The sequence below is a fragment of the Micromys minutus genome, assembly GCF_963924665.1.
Source record: "Micromys minutus genome assembly, chromosome: 16".
Lineage (NCBI taxonomy): Eukaryota > Metazoa > Chordata > Mammalia > Rodentia > Muridae > Micromys > Micromys minutus.
Genome location: NC_137985.1, coordinates 42300163 through 42326800, shown reverse-complemented (window position 1 = coordinate 42326800; position 26638 = coordinate 42300163). Strand labels below are relative to the sequence as shown.

Genomic DNA, 26638 nt, shown 5'->3' with positions numbered 1-26638 from the left:
TCATATCTATATCTCTATCTATATATCAAACAACTCACAGGAACCACATCTTTTAGAGCAGAGAAATAAAGCTGAGTCATCTAGTTCATAGTTAAAGAACTATAAGTTTGTCTACACACAGTCAGAGTGACATTTACAACTGCTGGTCACGTTTAATGGCACACTCACTGCATTTCTATACAGGCAAAACTGGTGTTTGACATACTCCCTCTGATCTCTGACCTCCCTTCCTATATCCTGTAAACACTCATATGCTGACACTGAACTCTGGTTTCCTTAAAATAAATAAATAAATAAACAAACAAACAAACAAACAAACTTTTGGTACCCTCTCCCAGTACTTTCTTTTTCTTCTGGACTCATAACAGATCTTATCCCCAGATTGTGCAAGTTGGTGGTTGGCTTGATTATTTGATTGAAATAATCAGATAGAAATGAGTCAATTTCTGTTTAAAAGGTGTCCTTTAAAAAGGAGGTTGCTGATTTAGTGAGTCTGTGAATACTTTCTGGTTCTGGAATAAGTGGGTTTTATTGATTCCCAAAGGAACCCACCCCCAGAACAATTAACATCTATGTATCTAACTAGGAATTACCTTTAAACTGACGTATGTGTGTGGGCTTCTGGCCTAGTTAGAAACACTGCACGTACCATTCTCATTAATCTAGAGGTCTGCATCAGTCTTCTAGCATTCTCTTATTTCTTCCCTAACATACAAAACAACACACCTCATGACAAAGCACAATTATTGGGGAAAATAAAGATTGAAGTACAAAGGGTAGAGGATGGCTCAGCAGCCAGCAAACCTTGCACTAAAAGTAGACATGTGATCAGAGTTGGTGACATGAGTCAGGAGTAGAATATCTGACCAGCATACACAAAGCCCTGGGTTTAATTCCTAGTAACACATACACACACCTAATAATGCACACAGAGAGAGAGAGAGAGAAAGAGAGATAGACACACAGAGAGATACACACAAATACACACACAGAGAGACAGCGACAGAGAGACAACACATAAACATAGGGACAGACAGACACAGACAGACAGAAACAGAGAAAGAAAGAGAGAGCAAGAGAGGGAAGAGAGGAGAGAGATTCCATGACTACGGATGATGAGAAGGCTCAGTAGGTAAAGGTGTTTGCCATGTAAGTCCAATGATTCTGAATTCCACCCCTGAAACACAGTGGAATGAGATCACAGACTCTGGAAAGTAATTCTTCACCACTACACACCTGCTGTGGTACATGATTGCTTGGAACACACACACACACACACACACACACACACAAATCAATTAATCAATCAAATTTAAAGTGTCTATAAAACACACATATCTTAACTTCCATTAAAAAGTAACCCTACAGAAAAGTTGTAAGAACGATAATGAACTGCCCTTTGTCTGGAGTCAGCTGAACACTAGCCACCTTTGTAATTCTCTATCTTTGCTAAACTACTTGAGAATATGTGGCCTACACAGGTTTTTACCCATAGATACTTCAGTGTGTATTCCTTACTGAGGATTCTTTCTTTCATAATACAGTACAATAATCAGAATTAAGAAACCTAGCTTCACGGGCTCAAAGACAGCTCGGGGGTTTAAAAGGGAGTGTTGCTCATGCAGACGAACTGAGTTTAGTTCCCAGAACCCACACCAGGTCTCTCAACACAACCTGTAACTCCAGCTGTACTGAACTAATGCCCTTTGGGGGACACTATGGGCACCTGCATTCACACGTGCATGTAAATACCCACAATCTTTAAAGGAATCAACATTGAAAGAATACTTTTATCTAATATACATCTAATTCCATTTTCAACTATTGCCCGGACAGTATTCCTTGGTACTGTGTCTTCCTAGGACCATGTGCTGCCTTTAGTAGCACATCTCTTAAGACCCTTAAATCTAACATTCTTCCTCAGCCTTTCTTTCATGACAATGGAATCTTTAAGTGTGCAGGATAATTAGAGGGTAGGTTTGTGCAGTTTACATTTTTGTGATTGGTTCCTTTGAGACAGATTGAGGATATTACTTCAGAGATGTGCCATGGGTACCTCAGATCAGAGGGCCTTTCATGTTATTTTATTCCAATTGGTAACTTGGATCATTTTATCAGGAAAGTGCCTGTCAGATTTCTTCACTGTAATTTGTTATCCTCTGTTAATCCTTTCCAAAAATATTTTTTAAATCCAAAGATATTTTAAGACTGTATAAATACCCTATTTCCCAACCAAATTTTACCCAATGACTTTGACACCTGTTGATAATTCTTGACTGAAATAATTATTACTATAACCGCCACAAAATGGTGATTTCATACTTTCTATATACATCCTCTCATTTATCCTGCCTGGGAACATAGCTCAGTGCTACAATACTTGCCTAGCATGCGTAAGGTTCTGGGTTTCAAGCTTCCTGAACCAGAGGAGTGGGAGTGGGGGTTGGGGAGGGAGAGGGAGGGAGATTTAATAGGGCTTATCACATATACCAAATATCTGAGAACCTGTCTAAAAAAAGTTAAAGTGAAAATATGAAGTATTAGCCCCTTTAAAATTTTTAATGTGGGCTGGGAATGGTGACGCCTGCCTTTAATCTCAGCACTCAGGAGAAAGATCTCTGTTAAGTATGAGCCAGCCTGGCCTACAGGGCGAGTTACATGTTATGTGGTGCTACACAGTGAGACAGTTTCAAAAACAAAACAGCCGCCCCCAAAACAAAAATGTGACTAGTGCCTGACAGAGGGCACATTGGATAAAGTTACCTACAGCAGTGGAAGTCGAGAGCCAACTCCAGCACCCAGTCCTCTGACTTCTACACAAAATAAAATGTAAAATTAATGTGTGTTATAGTGTATCTATATAAAGTAGTTCTTTATGATGCTTAGAACTCAGGTTTGGCAATGAACTTTCAAGCTGTTCTCTTGACATATTCTTCCTGTTGAATATACTTAAAAATCCTCTTGTTTACTCATATAAAATGTTTCAAGAGCATCTTATACTTGCCCTGTCTGCCTTGGACTAAGTCATTACTCCCAACGAATTGAGTTTCTTTTAATGGACAATGGGTACCCAGGAACCAAGGTCTGGACACACATGATATATTTCAAGATATTAAAATGTCGCTGTTTACTTAGGTCACCACATGGATGACTGGTATGATGGCTTATAATTAGAATTCTACCATTACCTGTGCGACGTTGACACCTCCCTTCATTCTAGCTGCCTGCTCCATCATCTGGAAACAAATCGGATTAGATACTTTTTAACCGTTTACAAGTTCCCTAAGCCTTTTAGGATAATGCAGGGTCACCTCTCCCCAGAGACAGGCTCAACTAAGTAAAACTCTGCCTACATTCCAGAGGTTCCAGGCTCCGAAGCCCGTTAGCAATTCCGAATTCTCAATCATCCTTAGGGTCTCTCTGACATTTTTCTTTCTTCTTTGGCAAGTGACCGGACTGCTGTGAACAGGAATCCTCAGAGATATCAAAGAGTGGAGAGACTTAAATAGTACCGAGAAGGGAGCTAAAAAGAACACAAAGGAAAGAGGCTGTGAGCAACGCGTTGCTCAGCCACGGTGCTCCTCGCGCTCCAAATTTAGAGCCTCAGTCCGCTGAGGGAGAGGTTTTGGCGGGAAGGGCTGCCCGGACGACCCTACCGGAGACGCGCCCAGTGCATCCTCCGCACGGCCCACCAGGGCTCGCTCTTGCGCTTCTGCTGGAAGGCAGGAGGAGCGGGGCGGGGCGGACGGGCGGCGACCCCGCCCCTGAGCCGCGGCGCCCTCCTCAGTCTTCTCAGGCCTCGCCGCGGCCGGAAGCCTCGTGCCAGCCTGAGCCGCGCGCCGCCCCTCCCTCCCGCCCCCGACGTCGGCGCTGCTGTGGTAGCCATGGTGACCGGTGGAGGCCCGCCCCCGCCCCCTGCCCCGGCCCCCTGACGTCGGCGCACGTCAGCGCCGGCGCGCGCCTGGCTGGGCCCTGTGGGGCGGGAGGGAAGCAGCGCCGGAGCGAGAGCCGCGGCCGTCGCCCAGAGCCCAGGCGCGCCGCCCGACGCCCTCCTGCCCGCTCCGCGCCGCGTCCTGCCGGCCGGTTCGTTCCCGCTCCCGTCGTCGTGTTCTGCAGCGGGGGGCCAAGCATGGTCATGGCGGATGGCCCGAGGCACTTGCAGCGCGGGCCGGTCCGGGTGGGGTTCTACGACATCGAGGGCACGCTGGGCAAGGGCAACTTCGCCGTGGTGAAGCTGGGGCGGCACCGGATCACCAAGACGGAGGTGCGGCCCCGGGGTTCGGCGGGAGCGTGGCGTGGTTGCGCCCCGGGTGGGGGACGGCGGGCCTTGGCATTGCGGGGACCGCGGGGTGCAGGTCGAGTGTGTATAGGTTGTCCCCGGGAAGCCACGCAGGCTTCCGTCCCGAGTCTCCCACCCGGGAGCCAGGTCTGTGGCCTCGGTTCCCAAGCACAAGTTCCGCGTCTTCCCAGCTTTCGGCTGGGGGTGGGGTGGGAGGGGAAGTCTCGGTGCTCCCGGACCGCACGGGGACCAACGTCGCCGGCCGGAGAAGGGGACCAGCAGCTCCCGGGCTCGGCGGACGCGGAGCGCGGCCCGGACCAAGTGTCCTCCTCTGCCGGGCGAGGATGGGGTGCCTCGGACCGGACCGGTGCGGACGGGCCGCTGTCCATCTTCTCTGCTTTGGGCCCGCAGGGTCTCGGATACCGTGCCTTGGCTGGCTTGATCACTTGCAGGAGGTATAGCAAATTACACCACACAATAGAGCTGGTTAAAATTGGTCATCTCAGCCCTGCACCGTTTTCTGGGGTTGTCCCTTTACCTGGTGTGCATGCTGGCTCCGGAGCACGTATTCCTTAAGCCGCATCAGATGGACTTTACTCAGCCCCTCAACTGCTTACTGACATCCACTCTCCAGCGTCCCCCCTCCGTGGTACATTCTAATGTACTACACATACTCTTTTCCCAAGTCTCCGCTCTTACCTAGCCCACCCTGTTCCTTCCATTGCCTCAAGCTGCTCTCCTCGGGGGTCTCTATTTTAAGACGTGCAAATTAAATACCTTGGAAAAAAACGATCGAAACACAACCATTTCTTAGACTGCAACCTAGTGGTTTTGACGTACTCTATTCTGCCTTGAGATTGCCACTGGAGTTTCACCGGTTTTGTTTCTCTAGCCAGTTTTTAATCCTGTTCGTGTATCCCCCACCCCATACGTTCTTAAGAACGTTCTAACCTCTCCCACCCCCCCACCCCCCCATGACTTACGAGTCTGCACTTTTGTTTTGCCTCACGAATTCCTGACACACCACCTAAATCTTTCTTCTTTAGGGCATCAGTACCAAGGTTAAAAATTTCCCTTTCACAACTTTACCAGTGTTATGAATCTAGATTGCTTGTAATGATAAGTATATTGACATTACTAAAATTTCGCATAACTTAATCAGAACGCAGCAATTATTGTAATGAATAAAGTTGTTTCATTCTTGTAAAGAGCTATGGCCAAATGTCATATACCTTTATGTGGATATTAAATTAAAAGGAAGTCTCTTAAATGGGTGTATTTATGAGTCCTTTTCAATGACTACCCAAAATAGCACATTACAAAGAGAGTCTGAACGTTTTGGTTACATTGTGTGGTTGGAGACCAAATCCTTGCATACGATTTTTTCTTATTAACAGTATTTAGTGGTCAGCTGTTGTCAGATAGAGTTTAGTTAATGTTGTATCTGAGAGCTGCTTAAGTGGAGTTGATGACAATTTACACTTTCTCTTGAGGGTGACAATTCTGGAGGTGTCCCTTTCAAACTGATATTTCTTAGGAAACCAGCTAGGGGGCACTGTGGAGTAGCACTGCCTATGACTGTCAGATCAGTTACATTTGTGATTGAAGACACCTGTCAGATCGTGAAAGCTTTTACAATTGCTAAGGGTGTGTGTGTGGTATATGTGTGTAAAATTTTTTTATGTTAAAGGTTAAACGTTTATCCTATAGGTTCCTCCTCTCTGTGATTTTCTGTTTTGACAGTGCATAAGGCTGAGCATTTGGTGGTAATTTTGTGATTGTTGATACATTTTGTGATGCGTTTTAGGCATAAAAAGGGGAAATGGTCTTAGTAGTTACTATACTTAAAAGTCTTTGTAGCAGTGTTTTAGTTTGCAAAATGGTTTTCTGAAGTTTTATAAGACAGTTACATGGGGACTTGCTTAGTAAAAGCACTGACTCGATTTCTAGTAATATGTTTCAGAGTTTTTTTTCTTTAGGGACAACTGTTCTTTATTTACTGAATATTTGTTTTTGTTTTTTTGAAGCTTAACTATTATGTTTATTTAGCCAGCTTTAAGGGCACAACAACTGAGCAGCATTACTGTATTTTAACCTTCTGAAATAATATGACTATCTCTCAGCCAAAATCCCTGAGATACTTGCATTTTATGGCTTTCTCTGCTTCAGCTGTTTTTCACAGGGGACTGTACTCTCTCCCCATGGCCAATCATCTTTACTGAATATTTGTATCTTTGATAAATAGAACCATCATGCAAACTGTAAATAAGATAGGGAAATTTTCAACTTTTTTACCTTATTTTAGCTTCTCATTGCTTAACATACTACAATAATTACAGTGATAACAGTTAATAATAGTATAAAGCAAACAACTAGCAAAATATGATTATACTTAGTGCCATGGAAGTTCCTTTGTGTACTGTATTTTAACATTCTAGACTTATGTGTTTTAGAACTTGGAAATCTTTTTTGTCTTCAGGTTTGATCCTGGGGCAATTTTAAAAATAGAATAATTTTTATTGTATTTATTTGTGTGTATATATGCATACGTGCGTGCGTGCGTGCGTGCGTGCGTGCGCGCGCGGTGTGTGTGTGTGTGTGTGTGTTGGTCAAAGGACAGCTTGCAGGAGCTGGTTCTCTTTTTGACTGTGGTTGCTGGGGATCGAACATCAGGGTCTCAGCAGCAAGTGTCTTTACTCTCTGGCTATCTTGACAGCCCCTGAGACAAATCTTAGGACTTAACTTAAACATCTATGTGATGAATAATTTTATTTTTAATGGCTCTTTATCTCCTGTATCATTCATAAAAAATAAGTTATATTTTTGTAGCTCTTGGGAGAAGTCTGTTTCCCTTTAAGGAAAAAATTAGTATACAAAAGAGACATTAATTTTGGCTTAATCTATCAAATGGCTTAACACTAAGAAATGTAATTACGTCATTTGAAGCGGTATTCATGTGCTAGATCTCTGTGTAAATCTTGCACACAAAAGGGAAGGGAATGGGGGTGGCAGAATCCAGTTTCCTAATATAACACTTCATAAAAATCTTTGTAAAGCTGGCTTATGAATTACAGAAGCTAATTTTGTAAAATTAGCACAATGAGAAAAGAATAACACCATCTAAGCTATTAAACTATTTTGGGCAGTAGTGGTTTGCTAGTTTTCTGTTCTATGAATGTCCTTGAGTAGTGTTTTATTAATGCTATATTAGGAAGCAACTTTTTCCTTCTAGTTAACTATATAGTTAGTTCAGGGGTAGGTTGTTTATTTGCTTTTTGGCTTTTGTCTAAGGAAAATTCTAGGAAAATTACTTTTTCTCAGTGCTCTGTTTTCTGTTCAGGAATGTTCAGTATAGCAAATGTAGAGAATACAGGAGACCTAGCACGCGGTACATAGTTCGTCCATTTGGGAATAAGTTGTTCTTAGCATGTCACATTGCCCTTTAGTATTCTTAATGCACTTGTTTTCTATAGGTGGCAACACATAGAAAATGTGTGCTCCCACACATTTTACGTCTTGTCTATCATATACAACTTCTTACAGTATTTTAGTAGCTAAGTATTCAACCTTGTAGATGACCATTCTACTTGTGATTCTCTTATCATTTCCAGTTCTCAGCAATGGACAGGGGACACAATTGTGTATGTAAGTCTGTGTCTGCACTGTAAATGTCTCTGGGAGAAGGAATTGCTGGCAATTATTAGGGAGATTACTAAGTGAGAAGGTGTAACTTTTACATTCAAGAATTTTTATTACCTAATCTATGATATTTACTGTTGAAAAAAATTTTAAATATGTATAAATCAAATATTTCCCCTATCAGTACCCAGAGGTGGCCATCATTGTTTTCAGATCCCTCTCTATACAGACAACTGACTTTTCCTCAATACCATAGTTTTGTGTTGCTTACCCCTAATAGTCATGTGAAGAAGAGTGTACAGAAACTTGGGAGAAGTTCTAAAAGTTACCTTATTAAGGTGGCCTGTAGAAATCAGGCTACTTACTTATCCCTGAAAGAACCTGAGCTCAGAACGACTGTTGAAGGCCGTGTGAAACTGCCTTTGTGCACCAAAACGTTTTCTGTGTGTATTCTGGGAGTTGGATATTCAGGCATGATTCTCAGACTACCACTTTAAAGTGTAGAATTTCTTAACACTTTCTAAGAACAAAGTTCAAAATTATATTTTTGTAGTAAGAGTAGAAACAAAAAGAAGGGCATGTTAAACTGTGAGCATGGTGTTTCTTGAAGAGGGCTTTTAAATACAGTTGGTTTATATTTTGCTTTGACATTCTATAACTCTTTTCAGTAGCTTTGGTATTAGTCTTATGCTGCAAAAATAATCCAAATTTTAAGATGTGGCTGAACTATGTGCAATAGAGGGACCTGTCACCAAATGTCTAACCACTAACATTTGTAAATAGGCTTGGATGTGATCTTTTGTGTATTGAAATAAGACTTTTATTTGTTATGCTGTGTATATTTTTATTAGACTGTTCTCTAATTTTTGGTCTTTAAGTAATAATTGGTAATTTGTTTTGCTAAATATTATTAAAATTACCTCTTTATCAGGGAAGGAAAACAAGTATTTACAGTGAGATTTTTGTAAATGTTCAATTTTATGTGTGTGTGTGCATGTGTGTGTGATGTTGGGGGGCAAGTGCACATATGTGGAAACAAAAGGATAATTTTGTAGATTTAGTTTTCTCCTTCATTCTTTATATGGGTCCTGGGATTTGAACTCAGGTCATCAGGCCCATACAACATGTGCTTTTACCCACTTAGCTGGCCTAAAGTTGTGTAAATTTCTCTATTCTGTAGAAACTTTTACCTTTAACAGAGTTTAGTGTGTTCTGATTTTAAGTCCTCTAAGGAATTATATCTTTTGCACCAGGCAATTATGAAAACATTTATTTGGAAATCATGAAACTGGCCTCCTTGGATTCACTTGATGACATTTGATTTATAGTCCACTGATGATTAAAGTTTCACTTCCTTGGCATCAAATGGATTTCAGAATTTCTTATGATAGCTCTCTTTACTTTTTAATAGACCTTTTACCTGTCCTCCTGCATCTGTATTTTTTAAGTAAATAATTTGTGTAAATGTTTTTCATTTAAATATTCATATAAAATATCCAGTTATAATAGTTAAAAGATTGGAAGACAAAGGGTGATTTTATTAGAAATTCTACGTTTAAAAAAGTTTAAAGTTCTTTAGACAGATTAAGAGATGCATCTTAGATAGATTAAATTGGTGACAATCCTTTTATGTTTTAAGTTCTTTAAAGTACAAAATATCCAATTTCACCCAGTTACAGAAGTTAGACCTACTCTATAGCCATTGTAAAAAAGCTTTCAGAAGAAACTAAGAATTTAGTTTCTACTTCTCCCAAAACTCAGGAGATGATGGTGAAGAACCTCCTAATTCACTTGTATTTTATGTTTGAAATAAGATTGATATCACTGTACATATAACCTATGTACTTGTATTTCATTTGTTAGTAACATTTCCAAGTCTTAAACAAAAACACTGTCTAAAAGTGTCTTGCTAAAATGATAAATATGGACAATACCAAGATTGACAGAGGTGTAGGAAAACAAAACACTTTTCAGAAATTGCTAATAAATAGAAAATAAGGGAAACTTTGGAAAATAGTTTGGGAGATTTTTAAAGCTTTAAATTCATATCACATACAACAAGAGTCAACCTTTATCCTGTGCGTTTACCCCCCAAAAATTTAATGCATATGTCCATAAGTGGAATGTGTCATTTGTACATAGCAGCTTTATTTATAATAAAGCAAAACTTGAAACAAACAAACATAGACACATACAGAGGGAGAGAGACAGACAGAGACAGAGACCATCATGGGTGCTGAGGTATTGGTTTTCAATTCTCCTAATGCTGCAGTCTTTTAATACAGTGGTGACCCCCAATCATAAAATTGTTTTTGTTTCTACTTCATAACTGTAATTTTGCTACTATTATGTATCATAATGTAAATATGTGATATGCAGGATAGGAGAAAGGGTCATTTAGACCCTAAGAGGTCACAACCCACAGGTTGAGAACATCATTAGGAGGCATCTTGCATGTCACTGCCATAATTTATTTAACTAATTTGCCTTACTGAGCATAAAGTTCATCTTTCTGTGTTGCAGTGCTCTGAGTTCCGAGGATGTTCTTTTGCATACATTTGCATAGCTGGTTCTTTCCTGGCAGTCTCGCTGCAGTGGAACTCTTAGGAAGAGTCCATCCATTACCTCTCTCAAGGCCACGTATCCTCCGAAATAAACAGCTCTCATAATTTCTCTTAGGAGAAACACTTTGAGGAATCCTGCTGTATAGGGTTCTTTCCACCCCGCTGACAAATGTCTTAATTTGTATTTCTTGGCTACTTTGACTGGAGTATTATAGGATAGCTATTTGCATTTTTCTTGTAAATTGCTTTCTGTGACTTTGCCTCTCTTTTAATTGCCTTGTCTTTTGTTGTTGAATTGTTCAAATGTTTTAAAGTGGAAGTAATTTGGACTGCCTCTCTTATGGTCTTAAAAATCCTCAGGTCATGTAGTTATTCTCAACTATATTTTTGTTTTTAAGTGGTACCTTTAATTTATTTACACAGAAATCTTTGTCATTTATTCAGATCGTTTCCATCAGGTTCTTTTTCAGCACCAGAGTCCTCAAATTTAACGGAATATGTGATTTTTTTTTTAAAGGTCCTTTTTAAAAAACTGTTAAATTGCTTTTTAGAAAAATTATACCTTATTTATATTCATGCAACATTTTTATAAAATGGCTGTCTCATCGAAACCTGGTTCATGTGGGTATCTAATTTTAATCTTTGCTAATATAAATGTGAAAATGTCATTTTTTATTTATTTTAAATTCACATTTTTTAATGTGTCTGTGGTTGAATGGTTGGCTCTTTTATGTAGGGTTTTGAGTGACAGCAGTCCTTCTGATTTATTTGGTATGTCCTCTTACATTAGAGAGGAAGCTTTGCTTTTCCTCCTTAGTGGAAAAAATATTATTTTTATGAGAGCATGTGTATAATCAAGAGTTAAACTGTTGAATGATTCAGTTAGCACAAAAGAAGTCCTTCAATTAACAGAATCAGTTTTGGCCTTCTTGACCTCTTGATCATGCAGATTTTTGTCCTAGGTTTAGAACTCTTAACAAGTAGAAGTTATGCAGAAAAACTGAGTTTATTCTTACCTTTAAATCAAACAATGTTTTGTAATTTGGGGACTTTAAATATGCTTTCTTAAAAACCAGTTTTAATCACTTCACTCTTACAGACATAAGTTCCTTGAAAATAGAAATCCCATCTAATTTGTTTCAGTATCCTAGGCTTAGTATTTGGCATACAGTAGATGTGTGGCGAGCGAACTTTAAAAATTTAAAGGAAATTGATTTTAGAATGGAAGACCTGAGGTTTTATCTGTTCCCTCAGCCACCTTCATTTGCTAGAGCTTTAGAACCTTTGCTGATTATTTTTTTCTTTGGGGGGCAGTGGAACCAAGAAGGGTCTTGGGATTTGGACAGAGGGTCTTATGCATGCTAATGTGTGCTAACATGTAATGCCTTTTGAATCTCTGTCTTATCAGCTCCTAGTTACCCTGCTTCTTCCAGTTATTTGAGAGATAAAATGCATTTAAGTATCTTGTAAAATTAGCAAGTGTTGTGCAGTTGGCAAAGTTACTGTCATTATCACTGCATTTCTGAGTTCTTGGCAAATACTCCATCACTCAGCAGAGGTTCCTTGATGATCAAAAGCTCCACTCTTCTACGTCTGGGCATTAACTGGACTTTTTTGTGCCTCTTGTCCATTTAGGTACAATTATGTGACTGACTTCTAACTAATGGGATGAACGAGGCCTGCCCATCAAAATCTCCCGGGAGGCTCCTTTAGAGCAACATTAGAAGCCACACCTTACACATGGGAAAGCCCTTTTGAACTGTATATATTTGTTAATAATTCCACCCATCTAAGCTTGCTATATGAGCAAGACATAAACTTCTGTTGTGCATGAATCATTATAGCTGAGTCTATTAAAACAGTTAGTTAGACTGCTCTACTATAAGGAACATTGGAACGTATACCTTTTTTTAAATTTGTTACTCTCTGTATTTACATTTGAAATGTTATCCCCTTCGTCCTCCCCCTCTACTTGTCTTCACGAAGGTGCATAGCTTTCTTTAGATAAGCGTGATCCCCTTCAGGGTGTCATAAATAAGAAGTAATGGTGTGCAGATCTGCTTCCAGGAGATCTCATGGCTTCTGGCTTCTGCAGGCCCCTGCACTCACATGGTACATGCATATTAACTCACGAAGGCACACACATACACACATTTTTAAAATTAAATCATGAGAAAAAAAGATATGTACATAGTTTTTTAATGGGAATAATTAAACTATTTTTAACGTGATTCCTTTCTCTCAAATTCTGTTACATGGTCTTGACTCATGTCATAATAGCAGCCGCTCATTAGGGAGAAAGGTGTTGATGTCTAGACTTCAGAAACTAGGGAGAGACATTTTCTTGAAACACAATGTCTGTGAAACTCCATGTTACTTTCCTATAGAAAGTTCCATTCCAACATAGCCTTGCCCTCTTATTTGGCAGTTTCTGAAAGTTACAGATCCTGGATTCTGTTATACTGCCTAGTAAGAAGAATGGGGTCTCTTTAAATATGTGGTTGGAGGAGGTCCCTCCCTCACAAGGGCAGAGACAGCAGTACTTGCTGTTTTTCATCTCGAACATGCTCAGTCCAACCACCGGCAGATCATTTTGCTAGCAGTTTGACATTGGCTTCCAAGAACATTTTTATTGTTTAGGATAATGAAACATCATCAGACGTAATGAATGTAGCTTTTCATAAAGCTGCTTTAAAAAAAATGACAAAGCATAAAGCAACGAGAGAGAGAGAGAGAGAGAGAGAGAGAGAGAGAGAGAGAGAGAGAGAGAGAGAGAGAGAGAGGTAAATGGGAAACTAAGGAAGTCCAGTGACAGGCTGAGTCCTATTCTCTTGTATACTTTTTGGGAATGGTGAACCATTAAAGAACATACATTAATTGATATTAAAAGTTATGCTGAAACAACAGAGGCTAAGCAGTATTGGAGTTCTCATTGCTAGAATACGAAGTCCATGTTAGAATTTCTTTGGGACTTACCAGCATTAATATGGGGAATTTTCAGTTACCAAATATTTTTGTTTAAATCAGATTACCTTATTTCAAGTCTATGAATTTCTAAAAATTAGCCCTTTTCAGTTATATGAAAAGAAAAACAAAAGAAAAAGAAAAGCATGTAATTGTTGTTTCTGAATAACTTATTATTTTTCTTCAGAGCCCCTTTGGATTTGTATTTAGGGCAGGATCAGGTCACGTCAATTAACTCTTAGAAAGTTCAAATTAATAGTTATACACGCTTGGAGTTTTGCATTTTAATTGTATCAAATTTATGTTACTTCCCATAGATTGGTTTTAATATTTTGCATTTCAGGTTTTTTTTAAGTGTATCTTTGGGGAGAATCTGGGCGGAGATGCAGGAGGGGAAAGAATATGATGAAAATATATTGTGTGAAAAATACTAATAAAAACGTTTAAAGGCTTTCAGAGCATGGAAAAAGTCTATCTGTATATTATTTGGGTCCTGTCGCTTTTCTAGGAAAGCTTTTCAGCAATGTAGAAACTGCCATCAGTTGCTTCCCACTTGGCAGATACTCTGTAGGGAATACGATGAGATGGCTGGTTGAAAGTGCTAGGACTTTCCCAGTTTAACGTAACTCTGAAGAGTTGCTTTCCACGGCACATGAAAGACTGTGCCAGACAAAATCTATTGTGCCCTGTAAGTAGAAGAAGCTTAAGATATACATGTTGCATAAACGAACAAATGCACATTGAATTACGCTAGCTCTCAGTGTTGGCACCGACAGGCACCCTCTCAGATACCATTTGCTGAGTCTTACCTAGAAACTGTTAAGTGTTACATATTAATTGTATTTCTGTGTCTTCTGGGCTACAGGTGGCTATAAAAATAATAGACAAATCACAGCTGGATGCAGTAAACCTTGAGAAAATCTACCGAGAAGTACAAATAATGAAAATGCTCGACCATCCTCACATCATTAAACTGTATCAGGTATGATTACCCTTCTTTCTCCTTATGCTTTGTACATCCAGATGTCTGTTTTCATTGTGATTTTTACTTGTGTGCTAGGTTTTCTAGTGTACTTTTTAAAAAAGTTTCTGAAGCTAAGTCTAACCCTTTCTATATATTTAAATTTGTAAAAATGGAACTAGGAAGCTACTTGGTAATGTAAAAGTTGTTTTTTAGACTATGAGCTAGCTATTTGAAAAATTGACCGTTGTGCCTAAACTTGCTGGGTTTGCAAAGGTAGTTAGTTGTACCATAAATAAGGATGTCATACACATTGTTTATTTAAAAAGCTTCTGTTTATGTTTTATGAAACAAAGAGGCTAAAATAGTATATTACAAAGATGCAAACTTTGTAATACCTAGAGTCCTGACTTTTCTTTCTTATTTTTTTGATGAATCATAAAAATAAGACAATTAAAAAAAATCAGCTTTATTAAGAAATTTTGTAAATTAACCTGTGTCTAAGCTTAAGCTATGAGTTTTAAAAGGAATGCTTCCTCAGGTTTTTTAAAGCAGCATTTCATGTTTAATAATCGATAAACTATCTTTAAACGTCTTTGTTGATTAATATACCATATATTTCAATCAAAAATTGCTTTTAAACAGGAAGGTTCTGGAATGCTGACCTGTGGCTTTGATGGCCTGTGATAGGTGTACCCATGGTATGCTGGACTTAATCTGTTTTCACAAGTCTTGCGAGCTAATAAACGTCACATTAGTAACTCAGTCCCAGCAAGTGTTTAACGTCATAGGAGTGGGATTAAAACTTGGAGCCCTTTTCTCCGAAGGCCAGCTTTGTCTGTCATGCCATCATGCTCAGGAAGGCCACCCAGATGTATTGAAATTGTAAGAAAAGGTTAAAATGTATAGTTTTGTTTAACATATTCTTGAGTGCATCTTATACAGGGCACACATACATCATTAGTTATCTCTCTCTTCCTCTCCCTAACTCTTTGCGTATACATGCACATGTACACATACTTGAATGTATGGTTATACATATGTGTGTATAATTGTAAGTGATGTTATTGTTTGACAGTTTCACCTTAAAAAGTTCAAAACCATCAATTTATGATAACCCTCCAAAGCATGTGAATATGTATGTTGTGCCACTCAAAGCATTTTCTAAAAGTTGTGTATTTTGAATCTAAGTAGCTGTTTAATCCTATAGTTCTAAAAATCAAATTCCTAACAATGACATACTTTCTTTTTGAAACTAGAGAAGTTAATTTAAATGAAAACCATAGATTTGTGAATAAAGAGCTTGCAAACAATGGTTTATAATTTCAGGGAGCTGGAGAGATGGTTCAGCCGTTAAGAGCATTTGCTGTTCTTCCACAGAACCCAGGTTCAATTCCCAGCAACCACTTGGCAGCTCACAACTGTCTGTAACTCCAGTTGTAAGGGATTTAATACCCTCACACAAACATACATGTAAGCCAAACAGCAATCCACATAAAATAAAAATACATAAGTCATTAATAAGTAAAATTACGGTAACTTGTAACTATTAAATAAAGTACAGTAGGGAAGAACATAGGTACCACATTGTGCTGGCTCAGCTAGACCAGAGCCCTGGAAACACAGCTCACAGACTGAAGTGAAGAGAATGGGAAAATCTGCAAAAGTCCTTATTCACCTCCTTACACTTGAATGTGCATACAAATTAAAATGTCGTTTCTCATTTAGCAGTACTGGGGTCAGGCCTGAAAGTCTGCATTTCTAGTGTACTAGCAGCTGCTCCTGCTGGGCCGTGGGTGTACACTTAGAACAAAGATCGGACACTCACAGGCAGGATGGCATGAGTAGATAGTGAAGCTTGTGCATGCTTCTGACTTCTCAGTTGCTCATAACTTACTCTTTCACGTAATGTGGTAAATTAACCCTTCCTGACTGACTAATGCAGGATCATTTATCAACAGGTAATGGAGACCAAAAGTATGTTGTACCTTGTGACAGAATATGCCAAAAATGGAGAAATTTTTGGTAAGTTTTTTCTTTACTTTTTTCTTTTTTGAACTTGAGAAAGTCATTAGCCTGCATAAATGGGGTATTTCAGGTTAATTTTTCTGATTATTTAAGAATTGGTAATATTTTAAGTCTTAGACTAAGAAAATACTAACTAGGTAAGTTTAAATATGGAATGTAACTTATTCTCTTACATATATGGTATAAGTGCTTCATAATTTTCTTACTTGCATTAGAGACTAGATATCAAAAGAATGGGAGAAATTTGCCAACTTATAAGAAAAATTTGCCACCATATTTCTTTTTACTTCTTACATTGTTTATTGAGTCTGCTTTGGCTTAGCTTTAGGGGGATTCAGTGGTGACCTGTGTGTAATCTCATGGCTTCTTAAGCTACGCTGTAGCTGTGAAACCTTAGTTTAAGTGGGCTGCTTTCAGGCATTTGGCTGTTTTCAGTTTGGGGTTATAATATATACATTGCTATGGATGTTCATGTGTAAGTCTTTAACTTCTACAGTCTACCTTGAAGTAATATTCGCCCCTGACATAGCATAAGAACATTGAAATAACGTACTTCTCTTTTGCCTTGCCTGACATCATGGTTTTCTCATATTGCACTTGAGCCTACTTTTTAAAACACACTATAACATTGTTTTTGTTTTAGCAGTATATTCTCTTTAACAGAGGTTTCACTCTTTGTAAAATCCACAGTTTCTGTACACCTAAACCTGTTCACCTTTCTTTCTTTGTGTGGATACATAGTTTCATGCAAGGTCATTTTCTTTTTGCTTGAAGGAGTTTCTTAGTATTTTTTGTAGTGAAGTTGATGAAATCCTTCAGTCTTTGTATATCTAAAATAGTCTTTTTTCTGGTATAAAGGGATTTAATCGGAGGCAGTTTTCACTGATTTTAATAATTTGATAATGTACTATTGTGGTTTTCTTTAAGATTCTTTGGCTTAATGTTCACAAGTTGCTTAGACTTATGCATACAACATTTTCGCCGAATTTAGAAATCCTCCAGCCACTGTTTTCTTAACTGGTTTTCTGTTCCATCTCTTTTTTTTTCTTTCCTTCAGAGTCTAGGCCAGTGTATTTTAGGCTGTTTGAGACTGTCCCACAGCTCAATAGATTTTTCTTTCTTTTTCCTCTCTGTGTTTTATTTTAGGTAGTTACTCTTCTGTGTCTTCAAGTTCACATTTTTTTTATTTTGCAATGTTTCATCTGTTTTTCTAGTTAAATGTATTTTTCACCTCAGACACTAAGTAAACTACAACTTGATTGAAACCCTTTATTTATAGGAGTATGTGTGTGTCTCTCTGTGTGTGTGTGTTCCGTGACTTTATTTAGCTATTGAATATCTGGGATACAGTTTCAATAATTTCATGTTTGCTAATCTCCAGCATCTGCATCAGCTCTGGGTCACTTCTGATTGACTGCTGTTTCTCTTCTGTTTTGCTCCTATTTCTCTGCTTCTTTGCATGAAAGCATAGAGAGACAGGGAGTGAAAGAGTCGTGGTCATATTTGAAAACACAGTCCTATTTGTGTGGAGTAAAGAGGATTATCAGGAGAGAAAGAAAAGTAAATGCAGAGTCTCTGAAGCCACAGAGTTCTTGGTATGTCCAAGGATTAACAGTGTCCAGCATGGTTGGAGAGAAGATAACAAGAAGTGGGAGCAAGAGGGAGCAAAGAAAAGAACTACTGGGAGAAGCAGTCAGAAAGGTAAATAAGAGGAGGAGTAAGGAGCTTTGCATCCATTGGGAGACTTTCAGTGGTCATTGAGATTTCAGCATGAAGCTGGAGAGAGGGCTCAGTGGTTAAGAGCACTGGTGCTCTCCCTGAGGGACCCTGGTTAAAGTCCTAGCTCCTTCATGGCAGTTCAACTGTAACTCCAGTTCCAGAAAATCTGACACCCTCTCTGGGACTTCTTGAACACCAGATATGTATGTGGTGTACAGACTTGTGCAAGAAAACCTATACATATAAAATAGAATAGACTTGAGCAGCCAAGTGACTGCCTGAGTCAGCACCTTCAAATCATGACTGAGACACTGCTGTCTTAAAAGTAGATTGTAGCTGAAAGGTGTAGAGAGCAAGAGATCTGGTTGGATGTTGTTAAAGTTGCTGACAGCTCTGTTCAGGATGGAAAGTACTATAGCGAGTCATCAGTGTGTGTGTGTGTGTGTGTGTGTGTGTGTGTGTGTGTGTGTGTAGTGTACATGTGTAAATGTGGAGATGTAGGTTGACATTAAGTATCTTCACTCTACACCTTTTTAAGTTTGAGGCATGGTCTTACTGAACCTGGAACTTACGGTTTTGAATACATTGCCTGGCCAGCCGGCCCCAGAGATCTACCATTGGGATTGCAGGTCCATACCACCATGCCAGGATTTTACATGGGTCTTGGGGACTTAAACTCAGATCCTCTACTGAACCTGTTTTATATGTGGGTGCAGAGAATCTGAATTCAGGTCCTAATGTTTGCACAGTAGGGCATTACTGGCTGAGTTGTTTTCCCTTTAGCCCTTTAGTATATATTTTGAAAGTAAAATCAATTTGACTTCTTGGCAGGTAGAGACACAACAGTAGTGTGTATAATTATGGGAGATACCAAGGTCTAGTTTCCGAGGCCCTCAAATTGAAGAGGATAAAGCAGCAGACCAGACAAAGGAGGGAAAGGAAGAGAAAAGGGTTTGCTGCAAACCATATGAGCTACGTAGTTTCCGGAGGATGAGCAGGTATCTGTGTTAGGTGATGTAATAGACTGAGAACAGTGAGGAGTGGAAGTTAACGTCACCACTACCGCCCGGCTATGCTTTTATAGCTTTAATCTGCAGTAGGGAAAGCATTTGGGAAGAGCATCTAGACCAAAAGCTAGACCAAAGGTGCTTAAAGAACAAATAGAAGGAAATAGTAAGTGCAAAGTAGATAACTTTGTCAAGGAGAGAAATGTGGAGATAGTTCATAGGGTTAGTGAAGTCACGAGAAGGATTGTTAAGTCTTTGCACAATTTTAAGGAGTTATAGGGGGGCATGATTTTGTTGTTTGTTTTTTGTATTGGTACTCCTCCCCAAGACAGGATCATTGTGTAACAGCACTTGATGTCCTGGGACTCACTTTGTAGACCAGGCTGGCCTGCCTCTGCCTCCTGAGTGCTGGGATTATAGCTTTAACCTGTAGTTTTAATAAACTAGAAATGGCTTTACATGTTTGCTATCATCTTTTTGAAAAGGGGATAGTCCTAAGTTTTCTTACTGTTAAGATTGTTGAAATAGGCTTGGATCACATTAGCATACAAGTTGAGGCACACTTTCTGAATGTTTGCATTAAACGTTTATTCTTAATGTAAACTATCTGGCTATCTAGGGTAAATGTCCAATTCAAGTTTTGAACAGGAGAATCTGTTTTAGATAGAGAAGTTGGACAGAGTGTTAGTTAACTTTCCACTCTGGTACAGTTCATTTGAGTTCTGAAGCCAATGAGTAATAGAACTTAATTTTAAAATATGATGAAATACTTGGATAATATTCACTGTTTAGAATGGAAGACTCTAGAGGAACCAAAGCTCATTTTGTACAATTTATTTTTATTTATTTTGGCTTTGTCATTCATGCAGGTTGTAGCCTGACAGAACTCAATGTCTTTTCTCACAAAAAACTATTTTTCTCTCTTCTTTTTTTAAAACTTGGCTTCATCATGTGCCAAGTCATCTAAGCTAGGATCCTTGCTGTCAATATTGATTTCATCCCCTGTATCCTTCTTTGGATGGTTTGAAATTCTGCCTGTTATGTTTCCTGCATCTCTCTCAAAAAAAAAAAAAAAAAAAAAAAAAACCGCATTTCTCCATCCCCCTTCTTCCCTGTCTGTAGTATGCAGTTGTTTAACAGAGTCTCCAGAATTTTCCAGAATTAGATGTTTTTCTGCGCCCTTTTTTCTCTCCCTCTCTCTATGAGGCAAGGCTTCACTGGATAGCATAGGTCTCAAACTTGCAATTTACAACTCTCCTGCCTCTGCCTCCTTCCCAGTGGTAGGATTCAAGCATGCACCACTGCCCCTAATCAGAGCATCTTTCTAAGATGCAGAGTCGTGTTAGTTGCCCTCAGTCCTTAAGTTGCTTTAATGAGCATTAAATAGAGGTAGGTGTAGGAAAAGCAAGGAGCCCAGAGTCCTAGTACTCTAGGAATTTTCTCAAAACCGTTTTTGAGAAAAAGAATAATTTTTTAAGTAGCTTCTATATGTGATAATATTCAATTTGAGCAACATTTATCAAGTAATGAAAAATATGTGTGAGATTTCAAATGAATTAAGCCAAAAATGTGTTAAGTCAGCTGAAATGTAATAAAGCACAACACATAAAAACAGTATAGGAATGTGTATTTTGAACTATATTTTAGTGTTTCTCTTTTAGACTTAAGACTTTAGAATCACCGTTTACCTTTACAAGTATTATTTTAGCCCTACTCTGCTGGGAGAATGTACTGTTCCTTTTTATTTCATCTTTTTAAAAATAATTTTATTTATTTATTTATTTATTTATTTATTTATTTATTTATTTATTTATTTATTTATTTAATGTATGAGTACACTGTAGCTGTCTTCAGACACACCAGAAGAGGGCATCAGATCTCATTACAGATGGTTGTGAGCCATCATGTGGTTGCTGGGATTTGAACTCAGGACTGCTAGAAGAGCAGTCGGCACTCTTAACCACTGAGCCATCTCTCTAGCCCTATTTCATCTTTTTTTTACTGTCTTATTTTTAGTATTTAGTTGGCCAGCAGACCATACAGTATTCTTGCAGAAAGACTTGAAGTGGAATCTTCTGTTTCTGCAGTTGTCACCCGAATCTAGGCTCTCATCACCTTACGTCTGAGTTTGTGAAGATCTGAGTTTGTGAAGATCTCATGTTTACGTCCTTATTTCTTTCCCAGTCAAGTATAATGTAGTCATGCTATCTGATCGTCCTGAAACATCTTATTATATTACAACTGCACTAACAGCTTTCATGTACCTCGCTGTTACTTAAAACTCAAACTCTCTCCAGTCTGTTACTAAGTTAGTTCCATGAACTGAGTGCTTGTGCCCAGCCATTCCTTACATAGTTTATTAATAACCATTAATATAGACAACCAAATTTCAGATTAAGCTACCTGCTTTAGTTAATCAACCTTTATTCCCTTTTCCTGTCCTGCTTCTCTCTCTGTTTTCTTCTCCCTTCCTTCCCTCTATTTCTGTCTCCCCATATGCTAGTCTAGGGAGTAAACTAATTTTCCAAGGTTTGTTTTTTTTTCCCATCTGCCCTCATTTCTACGTCCATATCCTACTTTTCCCCCAAGGCAACCACATCACTTCTGTAGCTCATTCATTAGTTTGCGTTAAGTTCCATTTCCCCAATATTCTTTTATTTCTGTTTCTAGGGTTTTTAAAAATACAATATTTTGAATGCCTCAAATTTTTCCCCTATAAGAAAGCATGTAAGGACTAGTTGTAGAAGACTTTGTATGTTAGGACACGGGGTTAGCATTATTTCTTAGAGTGACCATGCTTCTGCCTAAAGTTGTTATGTATGAATGGATATTTCAGGAAGATAATCCAGTGGTGGTGTGTAGTCTGATGTTGAGCAGGGAGAGGAGGTGGTTTAAGAGACTTTGTTTACATGGAAGAAACAAAGGAAAGGTCTGACTAAGATGGTAGATGTTAGGATCACACATCTCAAAACAATAAAACCAAAGTAAACATTGTATCTTTTCATTTGCATGAGATTTTATCACAGGCAGCAACCATGGATGGTTATAGAACTTGGCAAGTATTTGTATGAAATATTTACAATTTTATAAATAAAAAAATTGATAATTGTTGAGCATTCCTAAGGTAGGTGCTAAAGTACTTAATTTGATCATTTAAATCTTAAAAAAAGAAAACTGTATAAGGAAGGCTCTGAGAGATTCTAAAGTCATACACAATCAAGTGACAGATTGGCCTTGGAAGAGCCAATGAGGAATCCCAGAGTCATTACTACCAGTAATTACACCTCACTGTCGCCCAAGAGATCTTACTGGCTCAGCTAGAATTTAAAGGAAGTATAAAGTATTAGTGAAGAACCGGTGAAACTGTTGACAGCAATATGTAGGTCTGGCTTCAAGTGGAAAATGATGAATTAATATTTAACATGTTGTTGGAGCTGATAATCAGGGCATTTAGTTTGATGTAGACAGTAGCATTTGAAAACATAACAAAATTCAAAAGTGAGTTTAACTGCAACCATAAAAATGCAAAAGGGGTCAAAAGATTGAAACTAAAGTGAAGATCCTTTGCCAAAAAGGATATTCAACACTATTTATTAAGGAAATACTGATTGAAAACCCCAGGAAGGCAGCATTCTGCATCAACTAGAATGGTTAAATTGAGAGATGGACAACACTAAATGAAAGAAATGCTGTGAAGCAACTACAGCTTTGATACCACAGGTGGAAGTATAATTTGTGTGACTACTTAGGAAAACTGATGGTTTCTTACAAAGTTAAGCATGCCTTTTTCCAATCATGAAGCAACTCTGTTCCTAGATGTTTACCCAGGAAAAGAACAAGTGTTTTTACAAGTGTCTTGTCCAGGAATGTTCATAGCAATCCTTTTACAATGTCCAAAGGAAGGACAATCAAAATGTCCACCAGTGGGATAATGTATCCAGAAGTCTGTGATATTATGTAATGCAAAGGAAGATGATTCTGAAGGCAAAAAGAGTGCTCTTCATAAGCATACAATACCACTACTGAGCAGGAGTCTGAGCACGAGTACAGTTTGAAGCAGGCATGGTGGCACTCAACTCTAACCCCAGCACTCAGGAGGCAGAGGCAGGTGCATCTCTCAGTTAGAGATGAACCTGTCTATGCAGTGAGTTCCAGGACAGTCAGGCTTATATCTCAAAACAATAAAACCAAAGCAAACATTGTATCTTTTCATTCTAATGAGATTTTATCACAGGCAGCAACCATGGATGGTTATAGAACTTGGCAAGTATTTGTTGTCATTAGAGCAGGAGACTGTAAAAACCCTTATATCATCTCTTATGTACAATGAAAATATCATAACAAGATCTGTTCATCTGTCACAAGACCTTTCTGAAGCCCTACTGGTTCTCAAAGTAGAACATACAAATTTCAGATTTGTTCTAATGTTGATCTGGAAACCCTTTGTTATCTATGTCTTTCAAGCCTTTCTTCCTTTATCCCTTTCTCCTCCCTCTTTTCCTCCATTACTCCTTTCAAACTAATTGAAGTTCTATTAATCAAAAGTGGTTCTTAATTAATTCTGTCTACATTGATTTCCTCATAGAGAAACATTCTAAGTTATTCTCCTGTATAGCTCATATTGAAAATGTATCCATGAAACTAGTTTTTATTATTACTAGTCTGCATGTGTTTTGTTGCTATTGTGTTTTGTTATTTTTGTTGAGTTTGGGTTTCATGCATATAGTGTATGTATGTGTATGTCTGTGCACAAGTGGAGGCCAGAAATTAATATTGAGTATCTTATATTACTCTCCACTGTATTGCTCTTTTCAAGACAGAGTCTTTTACTGAACCTAGGGGTCACTCTGGGTCACAGTGGTTAGCCAGTTGAGTGCCCAGCATCCTGCCTGTCATCATCCCTCTGCATAAGGGTTGCAGATCAACCAGTGTTACCATGCCCACCTGTTATGTGGATGTTGGGGGTCCTTGACTCACTGAGTCATCTCTGCACTGTTTTGTTTGTTTTGCGACAATGTCTCTTGTAGCTTAGAGCTTATTATGTAGCTCAAGATTATCTTGAATTTCTGGTCTTTGTGCCTTCACTTCCTAAGTCCTTGGGATCAAACCAGGACTTCTCACCTGGCATGCAAGCATTCTACCAGCTGAGCTATCTCTAGCACTTCATGTCCAGCTTCTCTCTAACAGATTGTTAAAGTACTGGTCGTGAGTTAGCAGAATACAAACCATTTTATAAATGCCTGTTGAGTGAACAATGCAATAGTCTACGTTGGCCTTTATAGGACATATTTACTCAGGGAAGCCAAGGAGAGAATGCAGCCAGTTAAGTAGTGTCAGGCACTTCTTTGTTCAGCTTTTGAAAGGAGTGTTTACTCTCGGGGAGATAAACATGAATGAGGAAATACCAATGGAACCAAGGGAGAAACTGGTTTCCTCTAGAATCCTAAGCAGTTTCTTGGTATTTAATTATAGTTCCACCTTATTTTTAACTTCATTCTGACTCCTGTACCTCCCTTAAAATATCCTTTTCGGGTATCATGGTAAATGAGAGCATGCACATTTGACCCTGGTAGCTTTATTTTCTGGTTCTTAAAATACCTAATAGATACCCTTTTCTCAGGAGCCCATAATGTGCAATAGCAAATGAATTTGCTTTAAAAGAAGTTGGCTTTTTCCTTTGGAGTTATAGGTGTGATTAATGAAAGTTGTTCAAGAGTTCAGCATTCTTTAGAACTATTTCTTACTTATCCATGTGGTCACGTGCAGTAAATGGTACAAAAATCATAGAGTAGTTGCCTTTGCAGACAGTTTGGGTTCTGTTCAAACAATTAAACCGGCAGTCAGCAGATTCCGGCCTGGTAATTAAATTACCCATAGCCTTTGTTTTCAGATTTCTGCCCCTTGATATGCTGTGTCTTTTCAGGCTGAATTTGTGCCTGGGGTTTATTGATTCATTTCCTGTCTTTCCCTTTCAATGGTAACATACTGAGATGTCAGCTGTGATAATTGAAAAGGGCTTTGTTTAAATCAAAATACCTTTAGACAGTTCCTCGGAGAGCCAGAGACAGTCTACGCTGTTGATCACTATCTTTAATAGCCTAAAGATAATGTTAGATCAGTGATCCTGGTTGCTTTCTGAATTTAAGTAAACTTGAAGGTTGTACTCACTTCACATAACCACTATAACTCTAATTTAACTTTTAGGTTTTTAAAAACTTCCTAATTGAGGTCCCAGGGGACTATTACTTAAATTACCTCCATCTCTAGTTTTCCTCCATTGCTTTAGTTTAGACCTTCATCATTTCTCATTTTAGTTAATTTAACAGGCTAGAGTCTCTGCCTCCCAACTAGTCCTTCTTAGGTTACGGTGTTACTGTCAAAAGGATCCCACAATCATAACTAGTCTCCTGCCATTTTTACCAAATTCAGTATCAAATAAAAAATTAGTGTAATAATTGGCCATTCCTATCTTCCTTTTCAGTCCTATCCTAGGCAGGTGATCTTTGAGTTTTATTGAGTGTGCACATAGATCTGTGGGTAAATGTTATTTTCACAAATTTGAGTATGATATGCCAATGTAGAAAAACTGAAGGAGTGTCCAAATGTCGAGATAAAACTAAACTATCCTTAGAAAATTTAGGATGGTTCCATTTAATTTTTAGTCCTTTTTAATTTTTATTAGAGATGTGAAACAATGTTATCTTTAAAATGTCAGATCTAATTGAATTATATGTAAATTTAGCCAACATTTAGAAAAACTAGGAACTCCACAAGCCCCAGTGTGGATCCTTATTGGGGAGTCGCTGGCCTTTCCTCTGGCTTTTTATTTAAATTAGGCAGATATTTAAAATGCCCAGAGAAAGGTCTTGTGTTCTAATTCTAGTTCCACCTTTAACTGCTGATATAAACATCCATGGGCAAGCCACATGTGTGACCCTGTCTTCCTTAACATATCAACAAGCAAAAGTCTGAGCTGTCTCATTTTCCCCAAGTGCTATAATTGGCACAACAATGACAACTAAACCCAAAACCCTGGAACGGCTCGGCCATTGCATTAGAGCCTTCATAGCCAGTTTTGCAGGTCTGAAAAATTTAGTCAATGATTTTCAAGTCTTCAACTGAAGCCTTGAAATTCCCCTGACCTTCAGATCCTTTCTCGATGCCTTGGTACTGAAAAGAGATTACACACCGAGTACATTCCCTTGTCTTCCAAACATACTGCTCTGTGCTCAAAATTCTCTCCTTGATTTGAGTGTTTCTTATGCCGTAGGGTTAAGGATTTAACTCATCCTTTCTTAGTCTGTATCTAGCTGCCCAGTTTTTTCCTGTGAGATATTTCTCATTGCTGCTTTGATTTGCTTTATATTTTCATTGCCACAACTCCAATTCCATCCTTTATTCTTTCACTTCATTTATTATTTATAATTAATCTCTTATTTCTATCACTTCTCTCACCAATCTATTTATGTATGGATGT

General features: G+C 38.6%; 1 protein-coding gene across 2 annotated transcripts in view; it reads left to right on the top strand.

Moving 5' to 3' along the window:
- Positions 1–3981: 3981 nt before the first annotated feature.
- Positions 3982–26638, top strand: part of SIK2 (salt inducible kinase 2) — a 95456-nt gene continuing 72799 nt past the window's right edge. The window contains exons 1-4 of one of the 2 annotated variants that reach the window (XM_080930118.1): positions 5904–5926; positions 11000–11103; positions 14312–14428; positions 16369–16432. In XM_080930118.1, coding sequence (XP_080786244.1) covers positions 14387–14428; positions 16369–16432 — 106 coding nt within the window. In that variant the 5' untranslated portion in view covers positions 5904–5926; positions 11000–11103; positions 14312–14386. Of the gene's footprint in view, positions 4265–5903; positions 5927–10999; positions 11104–14311; positions 14429–16368; positions 16433–26638 lie in introns of those variants that run through there. The other variant, XM_080930117.1, reaches the window with a different exon arrangement.